Source organism: Drosophila bipectinata, chromosome 2R, assembly GCF_030179905.1.
Source record: "Drosophila bipectinata strain 14024-0381.07 chromosome 2R, DbipHiC1v2, whole genome shotgun sequence".
NCBI classification, from domain to species: Eukaryota; Metazoa; Arthropoda; class Insecta; order Diptera; family Drosophilidae; genus Drosophila; species Drosophila bipectinata.
In genome coordinates this window covers 21,628,536-21,642,791 of record NC_091737.1, presented here as the reverse complement: position 1 = coordinate 21,642,791, position 14,256 = coordinate 21,628,536, and the positions used below count along the sequence as shown (strand labels likewise).

Genomic DNA, 14,256 nt, shown 5'->3' with positions numbered 1-14,256 from the left:
ATCTTTGAGCCCCTTTGAATCAGCTCCCTCCCCAGTTCATCCATCGATCGTTATTCGTGTTGGTTCTTTTTTTTCTGAAATCTGGTGGGTTTCAAATCGCTAAAGTGGGTATTAGCAAAATGCTGAAAAATTGCGACCCCGAAAAACGAAACGAAATGAAATGAAATCTTTAGCACAAAACGCCGAAAGAGGCTGACAATTAGAATTGTCTGGCTGGTTTTTTATGTTTAGCCATGATTATGGGTTGTGCTTTGTGGCATTTTGGCTGAGCAACATGAATTGGTCTTTTTTATCACTTTTTGCCCGTCGACCGTGTTTTTTTCCGCCAACTCAGTGCTTTTTTGTGTGCTGGGCTCTGCCTTTCGTAATTTCTTCAGTTTATAAAAATTATAAAAATATTTAAATTACTTATAAGTAGTTAGGAAGTCGGTGATTACATAAATGCTCGATTGGTTGGCATGCAAATAGCTTTATTCCCAAACTCTGGCCAGGTAGCCACCGGATCCCACAGATACTTCTCGGTATAAGTTTTCGGCTAGAGAGACACATGGCTGGGGCCCATAAATCAAAGACACCAATAAATATTTGCGGCCAAGATTCTCCATAGCCGCAGAGCCGTAAACGCGTAATTAACCCCATTCCTCGGCAAGGAGCGGAGAAATATGGCTCAAGAGTTAATGCACATTAAAGCTCATATATCAACCCCTACACAAATGGATCGAGGGCGGCACATGGGGGAGGAGGACAATAGGCAGGCAGGCGGGCTGCTAGCCGCTCCACTCGAACTGAATCTGAAGCTGAAGCTAAGCGCGTACACAATGCTGCAAAAGTATCTTTAAGATGCACTTGAGCGGTCGTCGGCATCTCGCTCGTTACTCACAATATGAACCCATAGCCATCCCCATACCTATCCCATCCCGTCGTGTCGGGTATATAAATATGTACGTATTTTATAAAATATCGCATGGCATATAAAAATGCCTGGCATTGTTTCAGCATCGACGTGTGGGCGCATTACTGAGCCCGCATATCAAATGAGTCCTGGGCTCGAATAAAAAAATCTACAGCATAAGCAATAGCAAATCACACTATCGAACAAGAATTGGTAGATTCAGGAATTCCAATCTTGTATCTACCAAAAATATTAAAGATTCGAATAAGAGATAAACATGAGATATGGCAGATAAAATCTACATACCTTTGCTGAAGATAAATAATTGGTTGGAAAAATAAAGAAATAAATAAAAATTGTAAATAAAATTAAGAGTGGAATTCACAAGGTAGAGAAATGTTATTTGTTATTTTGGGAAATCAAGGTATTCGAGGCATGTGGCAGTTGGAAAACAAAAGAGTCAGAGTTATGCTAAGAATGCAATTTGTTGTGCAGTTTATTCAACGTGGAGGCGGCAATAATGTAATGCAAGTGCGCCTGACAGCTGCCAAGGAGCAGCATCCATTGCTGTCACACGCACTTTCCACTCAGCCACATATTCAGCCATATTCCATCCCATTTGGGCCCACCACCCATATATCCATATATCCATATATCCACATATCTACATTTCCATTGATGGCCTCCTTGGCCTCCAGTTCATTCATTAAGGCGCCTGCAATGATATTCATAACTGCAGCTCAGCTACTGCCATGGCAATTTTCTATTTCACCAAAAGATTATGAAAATTTTGGCCTCAAAAAAATCGGGTATTTCGGATTCGGATGCGAATTCGCAACAGTCGCAGTAGCAACTGCAACAGCGAGAAGCGCAACAAAATGGAAAATAACTGAAATCAGAAAACAAACTCTGCGAGCAAAACATAAATTATGCATTACAAACGTGCTTCTGACCCATTGCCATTTTCTAATTCAATTAAAATGGTTTTTGTTTCTGCTATTTCTGTTTGGCCAGAGAGCATTTGAATACAATTTCCCAAGGAGCTGGCCCCGAGGAGGAGTGAAGCGATGTGGAGTGGACTGATGGGGAGCGTCAAGTGGGAAAGTTTCTGAAAAAAACGCCGCTGGGAAAGTTGGAGCACCCAGGGAAGCCAGGCAGCCTGACTGCAAGACTGCCAGACACTAATTTGACATAGTTATGCGAGGCGAAATGAAAGCTGCAATGAGGATTTTGTGTTTCGGTCGTGGCCAATGCGCCGTATGAATAATATTTAAGAAGGAGGCCGGCTTTTTCTGCTGCAACAACGGCAGCAGCCATCAAACAAACAAACATTAGGCCACTTTTATGGAAGCCTTTTGCCAAGACAATTTCGTCCAAGACAGGTACGCGAAATGTGAATATGGTCAGGATCCAAAAAGATTATTATATTGTCTGTTTGGATGTGTGATTTTGTGGCAAATTAAGTTTTACTTGCTCTTTCGGCCCAGTGGCAAATATTTTCATAAAGAGCCATAGTTATGTCGGTTGGAGTTGGCCTGAAGGCACGAATAGGGTCGACGACACACGTATGACATAGTCTGCCACAAAGTTGCCGGCACATGTCGAGTTAATGAAATTTAAAAATTCATAAAATATTCGCACCACTAGGCAAGCAGCAGTAAGAACTACGACTACGACATGAATGTACAGCAGCAGCAATGCCACCACTACCAACAACAATAATAACAAAACAGCCAGAACGAACCAGGAACTTGGCAAGTGTAACTCAATTAATTAATAACAATATACCAACAGGAGCAGCAGCAGCAGAAGCGGCAGTAGCAGAAGTAGCATTAACAAGAACAACAAACAAAATAATTAAGTAACAAAAGTTTCATATTTGCAGCGCCGCAAAAACAAAACGGGACAAAAACGCAGCAGCAACAGGAGCTAACAAAACTACAAAAAAAAAAAACACAAACTAACTAACTGAAACAGCAGGAACTTGGTAGAAGCCGGGCAAAGTTTTCAGCTCTGCGTCCCATTCCAATTTTGTGCGGAGTTGTTGCTCTTGGCGGAAAGTTTTTTAATGTAATTTTAAGTGGCATAAGTCGACAGCCGAAAAAGCACTAATAGGGAGCGGGCCAGGTGAATTAGAACAGCGAATTTGGGGCAGCAACCCGAAATGACACTTAACAATCCTCGGTTGGACATTTGGTCGTCGAGTTTACGGCCAAGAGTCGTACTGCCAAGTAAGCCCTATTTGCAGCATCTAAAATGGTATAATAGTGGCATTCAAGACGTAATATTGCCACTGTTGCAGTTGCAGTTGCTGATGTTGCTGTTGCTGTTGCTGCCGTACATGCATTCATATGTGATATTTATGGCCAACAGCAGTAGCAGCAGCAGCTACAGAAGTCACTTAAATGAGGTGCAGTAGCTGGTTGCAAGTAAATAAACCTGAAAAATACGATGACGCTGGCGATGGCAATAAAAAGCACTAAAAAGTTGTTTTTCTTTGTGTATGAAAATAGATTCCAACACTTTAAATGGCCAGCAGCTCTTAACGGTGTTTCCCTTCGCCAAGATCAGCTAAGAGATTTAAAAAAAACAGTCATAAAGTCAAGTGTTTGAATGGGAGAACTTAACAAAATCGAACACCCAGCAAGAAGCCTTGAAAATAGTGTATATGCCACAGCGGCAGAACCCACAACGAATATCACTAAAATATATTTAGCATACAACAATAGATTAGACGTTTTACGGCAGCACTCTGCTCTATCGTGTTTGGGCCAAATAGAAATACTATACACAGTGGCCGGGAAAGCTAACAGCCACTGTTAAGAGCCAGGCGGCATGCAACATGCAGTTACTGAGGCAACATGCATGGGGCAACATCACATGTCGCGAAAGGAACACGAGGTCGGGAAAACGATGGCCAAAGGGGGTGGGGCCGAGGAGGAGGAAATGTTGCCAAGCAGCAGCCTGTTGCTGGTTGTGGGGCTTAACCCTATTTTGGCTAAATATTAATAAAATAATAAAACCATTTTAGTCATCTGCTATTAAATCTTAAAAGAGCCTACTTACTGGGCATAATGGTCTGATTAAATGAGACCCTTGATAACCGCCAATAATCTGATAACCCCTCGATGAACTGAAATAATTTTCCTACTGCAATAGGACGGAGGGACGAATAGGACGGAGAGCGAGAGGCTTGTGTAGGGTTAACTGTTGCCGGCAGCTCGCATGTGTGCAACATTTCTCCTACTTTCCCCGAGCGCTGGAGAGCCGAATGCCATTCTACGCTCTCGCCACCCACACACACACACATGCCGGGATGCTCATGCATGTGGGCAGGAAGTGCATGGCAGGCATGCCAGCATGCAGCATGGCCGCTCTGTGTGTGGGAGAGTGAGTGAGTAAGAGCGTGAGAGAGAGCGCGCACGAGAAATGCATGTGAGCGCGAGAGTGCATACACGTACTTGTTGTCTGTCTGCCTGCGCTTTGTGTTGCCGTATCCGTGTGTATCCGTGTCTGTGTCCGTGTCGGTGTCGGTGTTCCTCTGCTGGCGTCGCAGCGCAACGCTTCGCGTCGTCGTTTGGAATTTTCAACCAGCCAACGGAGTCCCAGTGGCCAACTCCAGCAATCACTTTGAGTTTGAGCGCGAGGCGGTAAACATGTTTTAGAAACCGAGCTCCTCCGACGACGAAACAGTTAACCGAACGACCAACAGTCTCGCGAACGCAACTTGCCAAATAACTAAGTGCTTCGACGTTCAGAATTAAACACAAAAAATTATTAAATCAAATGAAATAAAATCACTTTACGAAAATAAAGTATCTCAAAGAAACGTATCTATCTATCAGTGAAAATCGCTAAGTGTTTCGCATCGCACCGCCACACAAGGATTACGGGCTAAACGGGCTGTAAAAAAAAGCGATCGAAAAATGAAAACCAGAAAGTGACCAAGTTGTGCTCCAATACCGCATCCACCCACAACCTCAGCTACCAAGCTTAAAATTATAAAGTTTAAATCAGCAACCAAGTAAACCATCAAAATGACAAACTGCCTGTTGCTTCTCGTGGCCACCATCCTCATTTCGGTGAGCACCACGCATGCGCAGCAGTGCGACTGGCAGTTCGGCCGCTCCACCATGGACATCAAGTGCAGAGTGCGGGCCCTGGAGGCGGCCGGAGCTCAGCTAGATCTCCAGGTGGCCGAGACCGCCAGCCGGTTGGAGGTCCAGTGCAGCCAGGAGCTGCTCCACGCCAGCGAACTGGCCCCTGGACTGTTCCGCAGCCTGCAGAAGCTGTCGGACTTGCAGTTGGATGCCTGCAAGCTGCAGCGGATTCCCCCCAACGCCTTCGAGGGTCTCATGTCGCTCCGGAAACTGACTCTGGAGAGCCACAACGCCGTCTGGGGTCCGGGCAAGACTCTGGAGCTGCACGGGCAGTCCTTCCAGGGTCTCAAGGAACTGACCGAACTCCATCTGGGCGACAACAACATTCGCCAGCTGCCCGAGGGTGTGTGGTGCCCCATGCCCAGCCTTCAGCTGCTGAATCTCACCCAGAACCGCATCCGGTCCGCCGAGTTCCTCGGCTTCTCCGAGAAGCTGTGCGCCGGTTCCGCCCTCAGCAACGCCAACGGAGCGGCCAGTGGCGGCTCTGAGCTCCAGACTCTGGACGTTTCCTTCAACGAGCTGCGTTCCCTGCCCGATGCGTGGGGTGCATCGCGTTTGCGGCGCCTCCAGACCCTCAGCTTGCAGCACAACAACATCAGCAGCCTGGCCCCCAACGCCCTGGCCGGTCTGAGCTCCCTGCGAGTTCTGAATCTCTCGTACAACCACTTGGAATCCCTGCCCTCGGAGGCCTTTGCCGGAAACAAGGAGCTCCGGGAACTGCATCTTCAGGGCAATGAATTGTACGATCTGCCCAAGGGACTGCTGCACCGTCTGGAGCAGCTGCTGGTGCTCGATCTGAGCGGCAACCAGCTGACCAGCCACCATGTCGACAACACCACCTTCGCCGGCCTGATCCGCCTGATCGTCTTGAATCTGTCGAACAATGCCCTCACCCGCATCGGCGCCAAGACCTTCAAGGAGCTGTACTTCCTGCAGATCCTCGATATGCGCAACAACTCCATTGGCCACATCGAGGAGGGCGCCTTCCTGCCCCTCTACAATCTGCACACCCTCAACCTGGCCGAGAACCGCCTGCACACGCTGGACAACCGCATCTTCAACGGCCTGTATGTGCTGACCAAGCTGACGCTGAACAACAACCTGGTCAGCATCGTGGAATCGATGGCTTTCCGCAACTGCTCCGACCTGAAGGAGTTGGATCTCAGCTCCAACCAGCTGACGGAGGTGCCGGAAGCCGTCCAGGATCTGAGCATGCTGAAGACTCTGGATTTGGGCGAAAACCAGATCTCCGACTTCAAGAACAACACGTTCCGCAACCTGAACCAGCTGACGGGTCTGCGACTGATCGACAACCGGATCGGCAACATAACCGTGGGCATGTTCCAGGACCTGCCCCGTCTGACCGTTCTCAACCTGGCCAAGAACCGCATTCAGAGCATCGAGCGCGGTGCCTTTGACAAGAACACCGAGATCGAGGCGATCCGCTTGGACAAGAACTTCCTCACCGACATCAACGGCATCTTCGCCACCCTCGCATCCCTGCTCTGGCTGAATCTGTCGGAGAACCACCTGGTGTGGTTCGACTACGCCTTCATCCCATCCAACCTCAAGTGGCTAGACATCCACGGTAACTACATCGAGGCCCTGGGAAACTACTACAAGCTGCAGGAGGAGATCCGTGTGACCACCTTGGATGCCTCCCACAACCGCATCACCGAAATCGGAGCCATGTCAGTGCCAAACTCCATCGAGCTGCTGTTCATCAACAACAACATCATCGGCCAGATCCAGGCCAACACGTTCGTGGACAAGACGCGACTGGTGCGCGTTGATCTCTACGCCAACGTGCTGTCCAAGATCTCGTTGAACGCCCTGCGAGTGGCCCCCGTCTCGGCGGAGAAGCCTGTGCCGGAGTTCTACCTGGGCGGCAACCCCTTCGAGTGCGACTGCTCCATGGAGTGGCTGCAGCGCATCAACAACCTTACCACCCGCCAGCATCCCCACGTGGTGGACCTGGCCAACATCGAGTGTCTGATGCCCCATAGCCGCAGCGCCCCACTCCGGCCCCTGGCCACCCTGTCCGCCTCTGACTTTGTGTGCAAGTACGAGAGCCACTGCCCACCCACTTGCCACTGCTGCGAGTACGAGCAGTGCGAGTGCGAGGTGATTTGCCCCGGAAACTGCAGCTGCTTCCACGACGCCACCTGGGGCACCAACATTGTGGACTGCGGCCGTCAGGACCTCGCCTCGGTACCGCAACGCATCCCCCTGGACGTCAGCGATCTCTACTTGGACGGCAACAACATGCAGGATCTGGAGGTTGGCCACTTGGCGGGTCGTCGCAATCTGCGTGCCCTCTACCTGAACGCCTCCAACCTGATGACTCTGCAGAACGGTAGCCTGGCCCAGCTGGTGAGTCTCCGAGTGCTCCACCTGGAGAACAACAAGCTCACTAACCTGGAGGGCAATGAATTCCGTTCGCTGGGACTTTTGCGGGAGCTCTACCTGCATAACAACATGCTGACCCACATTTCGAATGCCACCTTCGAGCCGCTGGTCTCCCTGGAGGTTCTCCGGCTGGACAACAACCGTCTGAGCTCCCTGCCCAACCTGCAGTACCGTCACAGTCTCCAGGGACTGACGCTGGGCAGGAATGCCTGGTCTTGCCGCTGCCAGCATCTGCGGGAACTGGCCCAGTTCGTGTCCGACAACGCCATGATCGTGCGCGATGCCCAGGACATCTACTGTGTGGATTCCGGAATCAAGCGGGAGCTGGAACTCATCGGCAACATGGCCAACGGCCCCGACTGCTCCGAGCTGCTCGACGCCAGTGCCTCGAACATCAGCTCTTCTCAGGATATCGCTGGAGGCTACCGACTCCCCCTGCTGGCTGCCGTTCTGGTGCTCATCTTCCTGGTCGTCGTCCTCATCATCGTCTTCGTGTTCCGCGAGAGCGTCCGCATGTGGCTCTTTGCCCACTACGGAGTCCGCGTTTGCGAGCCACGTTTCGAGGATGCCGGCAAGCTGTACGATGCCATCATCCTGCACTCCGAGAAGGACTACGAGTTTGTGTGCCGCAACATCGCCGCCGAGCTGGAGCACGGTCGTCCTCCCTTCAGGCTCTGCATCCAGCAGAGGGACCTGCCTCCCCAGGCCTCGCACCTGCAGTTGGTGGAGGGCGCCCGCGCCTCCAGGAAGATCATTCTGGTGCTGACTCGCAACCTCCTGGCCACCGAATGGAATCGCATCGAGTTCAGGAACGCCTTCCACGAGGCGCTGCGCGGCCTGGCCCAGAAGTTGGTGATCATCGAGGAGACGAGCGTTTCGTCAGAGGCCGAGGATGTGGCTGAGCTGGCTCCCTACCTCAAGTCTGTGCCCTCCAACCGGCTGCTCACCTGCGACCGGTACTTCTGGGAGAAGCTGCGCTACGCCATCCCCATTGAGCTGTCGCCTCGCGGCAACAACTACACCCTGGACCACCACGAGCGCTTCAAGCAGCCAGTCTCCCCGGGCATGATCTTCCGCCAGGCCCCCCCGCCACCGGCCTACTACTGCACCGAGGACATGGAGGCCAACTACAGCTCTGCGACCACTGCCACCCCCTCGCCCCGGCCAACACGCCCCGGCGGACCTGCTCGCATCGTTGACTCCATGCCCATGCCCATGCGCCCGCCCTCGGAGCACATCTACCACAGCATCGAGTCGGAGTACAGTGCGTATGACCAGCACGAGGCCCTCTCCATGATCCCCACGGGTCTGATGCACCAGCAGCAGCAGATGCGTCTGCACCAGCAGGCCCAGCAGCAGCAGCAGCGCTTGTTGCAGCCACAGTTCCGGGCGATGCCCCAGCAGCAGGCCACCATTCCGGCTCCCTCGGCGCCCGTGCATCTGCGCAGTGGCAGCGGTTTAAGCCAGGCCAGCACTAGCACTCAGTCTACGGCGCAGGCCTCCACATCCGCAGCAGCGCAGCAGCAGCAACAACAACAGCAGCAGCAGCAACTACAGGCAGCTGGCAGCAGCGAAGCGGCCAATAAGAACGGCCAGGCTTTCCTGGTGTAAGCTTCCTTAGCAGTACAGCCATCTCTTTCACCCTCGCACCACCACAAATCCTGCGCAGGAGCGGCCATCTTGAAGCTGATCGTTCTCTGGCGCGGAGGAAGAGGAAGCACAGGAGCAGGAGGCACACACAACACACACACACACATATACAGATCCAAAACAAAAAGACTTTTTCGTAGGCATTTCTTGGAAAGCAATATTTATATACATACACCCGTACATATAATATATATATATTTTTTTTGAGCATTTCGCCTTCGGTGTTCACGTGTTGTCGTTGTTGATGTCCCATAGCTGTGTAGCACTGCCAAAAAAAAACAAGAAGCACACACACACACACACCATTAGACAGCAACACCAACACAGGAGTAGGGAAGAAGCATATAGGATACATTACCTTTAATTAATTACCATAAACGTAAACGTAAACGTAAAGAAACAATTACTAGAAATGTTGCAAAAACACTTTCAAATTCAATGTGATATATTAATTAACTATAATTAAATCGGCACCTGCGAAGGCCCCTAACTGTAATGCATAGACCTATGTAGTAGTTCTAGCCAGGCGATAAAAGAACGTAAACCTAATACCTAAAACTAAACTAAACTATTGTTAACTAAAACTTAAAGTAAAGCTAAAACAAAATACCATACACGCGCACACACATTCGTTTTGCATCAAGTTGATATATTGATATATGATCGTGTTCCGAATCGATTCATTCATCCTAAGCTATATAAAACAATAACTAACAAAAAAATGGATATTTGATAATTAATTAATTGTATATAGATCAATCGCAAGGGCAACCACATTTAGAGCACTTAATGTATTTATGTATCGTACTGTATAGAGATGATGGAACTAAATTAATTGAATTAAATTTACTTAACGAAGAATGTATTATTAAATTAATTATTACAATTACATAAAAACCAACCAGAAGAATATATCTGACACAAAATAAAAACGAAAAAACATTACAAAATATTAAGAAAAATTAAATCACACTCTTGTCTATGGGCTGGGGAATTGGATCTATTTGTTTCCAGGAATTAATTAAAATTACTTTTTGGAAGGATCCTACAAAGGACTCCTGCTGGGCCATTCATGCATCTGACATTGTTCCCAGGAGGAAAAAAAATGATTGTGACAAAAACCCAAAACGATTTTATTTTCATTTGACATTTGCTATGTGTCGAACTACAAAGGCCACAATGGAGGGAGAACTTTAACTAAAATCTAAATATAACTGAATTTTGAAAACCCGGCCAAACAAAGCAATGCCCAGAGTTAATTGCTTGTAAATAATTATATATAAATAAATTAATGGAAAACGCACTCAAACAAACACTTTGCATATGCCACTATGCCGCAAGAGTCCCACATCCGTCGTACACATACAGCCTCCAAAGCACGCACATTCGTTTATGTAAATTATTATTTGCGAAATTATAAAACAAAATTAAAATGCGGTCCAATGCGAAAATTGTATTTCGCTCATTTGCTTAACTCGGCATTTGCAATTGCATAATTTTTGTTATTTTTTCCGCCCCTATTTTCATGCATCGCCAAACCGCAACTCTATCATCAGCTAATATTCCGGCAAAGCAAAAAATAGGGAAATAATAAAACAAAAAGGGAAGGAAACAAAAACCCATTTAATAAATTTAATATAGACGCCTGGCCAAACAACTCTATAAATGTGTTTTACTGCTCAGTTTCGGCTAATTTGCCGCAATCGACTAAACTTTGCCCAGAACTTTAACTCCAAGCTGATGAAACTTTAATAATTTGGCCCAAGCGATGGCTTATTTATGGCCAGCATATTGGCATGTGTCTATTTCTGGTCTAGCCCTGACACTTTTTTGGCAAAGTCAGAGTCAGATCCGCCGCCAAGGATCCGCCGCAGTCAGCATCCTTTGCCAAATGGCTGGCCAAAATCGATGGGGATGCACTCGGGGCATGCAATTGCATATTTTATGAGTGAGAAACTTTTTGTCATGTAATGCACTATGTAGCTCCTCACTAGTTCAGTCCTTACTGCTCACGGTTGGCGCACCCACATCGATGACGAATTAAGTATGTCAATTTGCGGAATATAAAAAAAAAATAGGAAAACCAGAATCGCAGCTGGAAAAGCCAAATCCATCCGAGGCGAATGGCAAAACAAACTAATTGAAAATCAATAAGTAGCTAAACACAACAAGGAAAATGCAGGGAAATGAAGGAAAGTCGCAGCTAGTGGCAAATTTAATGGCAAAATGGAAAGCGCTTACACACGCAAACACAAGTATATATATCCATATATATGAGTTTATAGAGGAGGTGCTTGGGTTATACAGGTTATTGGCTTTGGGGGGAAAACCCTTGACCTTTCTTGGGGAAATCCAAATAAAAGTGCAAACAACAAATGACAAACAATGGCTGGCAGATAATTGAGCTTTAATTGATTGTGTCTTCAAGGTAAAATTAATAAAACAGGCAAACTTTTAGAGACCTTTGTTATGTTTCTTAAGAACTTTAATGTTTAAACAAAGCAATCTCTGGCGATCTCAGAAAGCAGCTCAATCAACTAACCTAATTTCCATCATTAATATCTTATAAGTCAAACTACTGAAATCGATTTAAAAGTTTCCCGGAGTGGCTGCCACCCACCCAATGTCATTAACTAGCCGCCACTCCCGGCATCTTGACCGCCCGCCTGTGTGGCAAGCTCCATTTCTAACGACACCGACTGCTACGGTGAAGTTGAAAGGCGACCAGGGCGACGGCGGACGCGTTTGCAAAAATTGAACAATATTAAAAATGCATTTATGCAAATTTAATTGCAATGGCTCTGTGCTTGCATAAGCCAGAAATGACGGGGCCAAACCAGAAGAATAAATGAATAAATGCCATTAACTTGTTGGCCGGAGCCCAAGAAAATTGATTTGTTTAATAATTAAAACATGCAGAATGCATGTGTAAGGCAAATCACTTTCGGGCCATAAAAGGCATTACCAGACAGTGGCTGATACACACATATATGTACAATATGTGGCAGTAGACCATTAACGTGTTCGCCTGCCTGTCATAGAGGTATTTGCAATTAATGCCGCCTGACAGGCTCCCGATAAATGGCCGACATTTCTAATGTCGGTTGGCCGGCGAGAGTGTGTGGACTTACCTTTTGATAAAGCCAAATAACGGTCATGTAATGAGACCCAGGGGCGCCACAATTCCATCTATTTACTCTCACACCTGGATACATCTATACCTATAGAAGGACTATATATGCGCAGAAACTACCATAAACACCCGCTGGGCTTCAAACTAAATTTTGATTTGGCCATCTTCAACAAAAACAGGCAGTCACTCAGTCAGATAAACAGACTGTCGAAGGGGGTGTGCCAGGGCGGATCTGCTCCGGGCGAGTCTAAAGCGCAAACACAAATATTTATGCTTTATTAAAAACCAAAATTAATACACTAAAACAACAACGATTATGCGTGGCATACATGAAATATCGCTGTAACTACACAAATAACAACGGCAAACAGCACTCACCTCTTCCGCTTCGGGGGGTTGGGCTGGGTCCGGACTCCGGATCTGGGCCAAAAGGGGTTTGAGCTTGTGGGGGTGTGGACATGCCACCCTCTCTGGCTTATCGGCATTTTAGCCGGATTGCTAAGCGTCTGCCCACTCCCAAAATACTGGAAAAAAAGGGTTTTCATTTCTACCGAATATTTTGCATACTCTTCTCCTACCCCATGCCCTACACTTTTTTTGTTGTTTGTTAATAAAAAATGCAAACAAGGGTGGTTGGGTGGATGGGGGATGGGGCAGGATCAGTGAGAGGTGGGCCTCGAAACAAAAACTGGTTCAGTGTGGCAGCGAGTGCGATAGGTACGCCAACTATTTGCATACTCGCCGAGCACTGAGCGCATAAATAGACAACTACAAAACAAGTTGGCCGACAGTCTGGCTATCTGACTATCCGGCGGTCTGCTGGTCTGCCACTCGTTTTGTACTACAACTAAAGTTGGTAGTAGGTAGGTCTGGGCCTTCGGTCAATCTGGCCATAGTTACTATGTTTTGTTCTAGCCTGGGCCGAAATTGGGCCGCCATGCTGCAGAGCTATTGTCTGAACTGGGATGTTTATGCATGTGGTCTGACCTGCCCAAAATATTTAAAATTTATCAAGTCAGGAGAGTTCTTCTTTAAAAAAAAAAACCAAGGCTAAAAAGGTTAAATGGCTTAACCAAAGCAAAACACATTAAACTTTTGTTTTCAACCACTTACCAACTTGGATGCAACTGAGGCGTTCCTTTCCGAAAATACCTGTGTTCTCTCACCCACCGGTTGACACTGATTGCCAAAGAAAGCTCCCTGGTATTACGCTGCCAGATAAAGGTGCGTGGGTGTCACACGTCCTGGCGTATACTCGTATGTATGTACGTTTCCCGGCTTTTTGCGAAGCAAGGCGAGCATATTTTATCTTAGCCGTGGCAATCTGCGTAAAATTATTTATTCATATTCATATAACTTTTTTGTTGCCAGTCTTGTGCAATCACATTCGCTGACTGACGGACTGACAAACCGACTGCACTAACTGTAAGAGCAGCCACTTTTGCCCCACCTTGCAACACTTGCCCCATCAACGAAGCATGAACGAGGATGCACTTGGAAGTTCGAGGGGAGAGTTTAAACCTAAAAGTGCTTAACTGACTTAGAGATAGAGCTATAAATCTTTTATTTACTTAAGAATATTTTATAATATTTATATTATTTTATATATAGTCTTAAACTTAAATTATTAAATCATTTTTTGCCCTGTGTAAGCAAGCGAATCGTGTGCCGCTTTCGCATTTCCCACGGCATCAAAATGTTGCTGCTGCTGCCGTTCCACAGCCTCACCTCGAATTCTGTAGATTGGTGAAAGCCGGGGCGGGCGGATGGAGTGAGGTAGGGGGAAGAATCAGCGGCAGTCTCGCGCACTTCCTTCATTTGCATTACAATGATAAACTCCAAAGTGTGTGCCGGAGAATTTCTTAATTTTTTTCGCCTTGTTTTTGTTTGAATTGCTTCTACTGCTTCTACTTCAACGTCAGCTTCTGTTTCTGATTCTTTTGATTTTAGTTTTTTTTTTTTCATGTTATATGTATGGGTAGATATATAGTATACCATCTCGCGATGGAGAT

The 14,256-nt window shown here is 47.3% G+C and overlaps 1 protein-coding gene across 1 annotated transcript; it reads left to right on the top strand.

Moving 5' to 3' along the window:
* Positions 1-4,514: 4,514 nt before the first annotated feature.
* 18w (18 wheeler) lies at positions 4,515-10,078 on the top strand. The gene has a single exon (XM_017238362.3). It carries the CDS (start codon positions 4,930-4,932, stop codon positions 9,070-9,072), a length of 4,143 nt encoding a protein of 1,380 aa, XP_017093851.2. The 5' UTR covers positions 4,515-4,929; the 3' UTR covers positions 9,073-10,078.
* Positions 10,079-14,256: the final 4,178 nt, after the last annotated feature.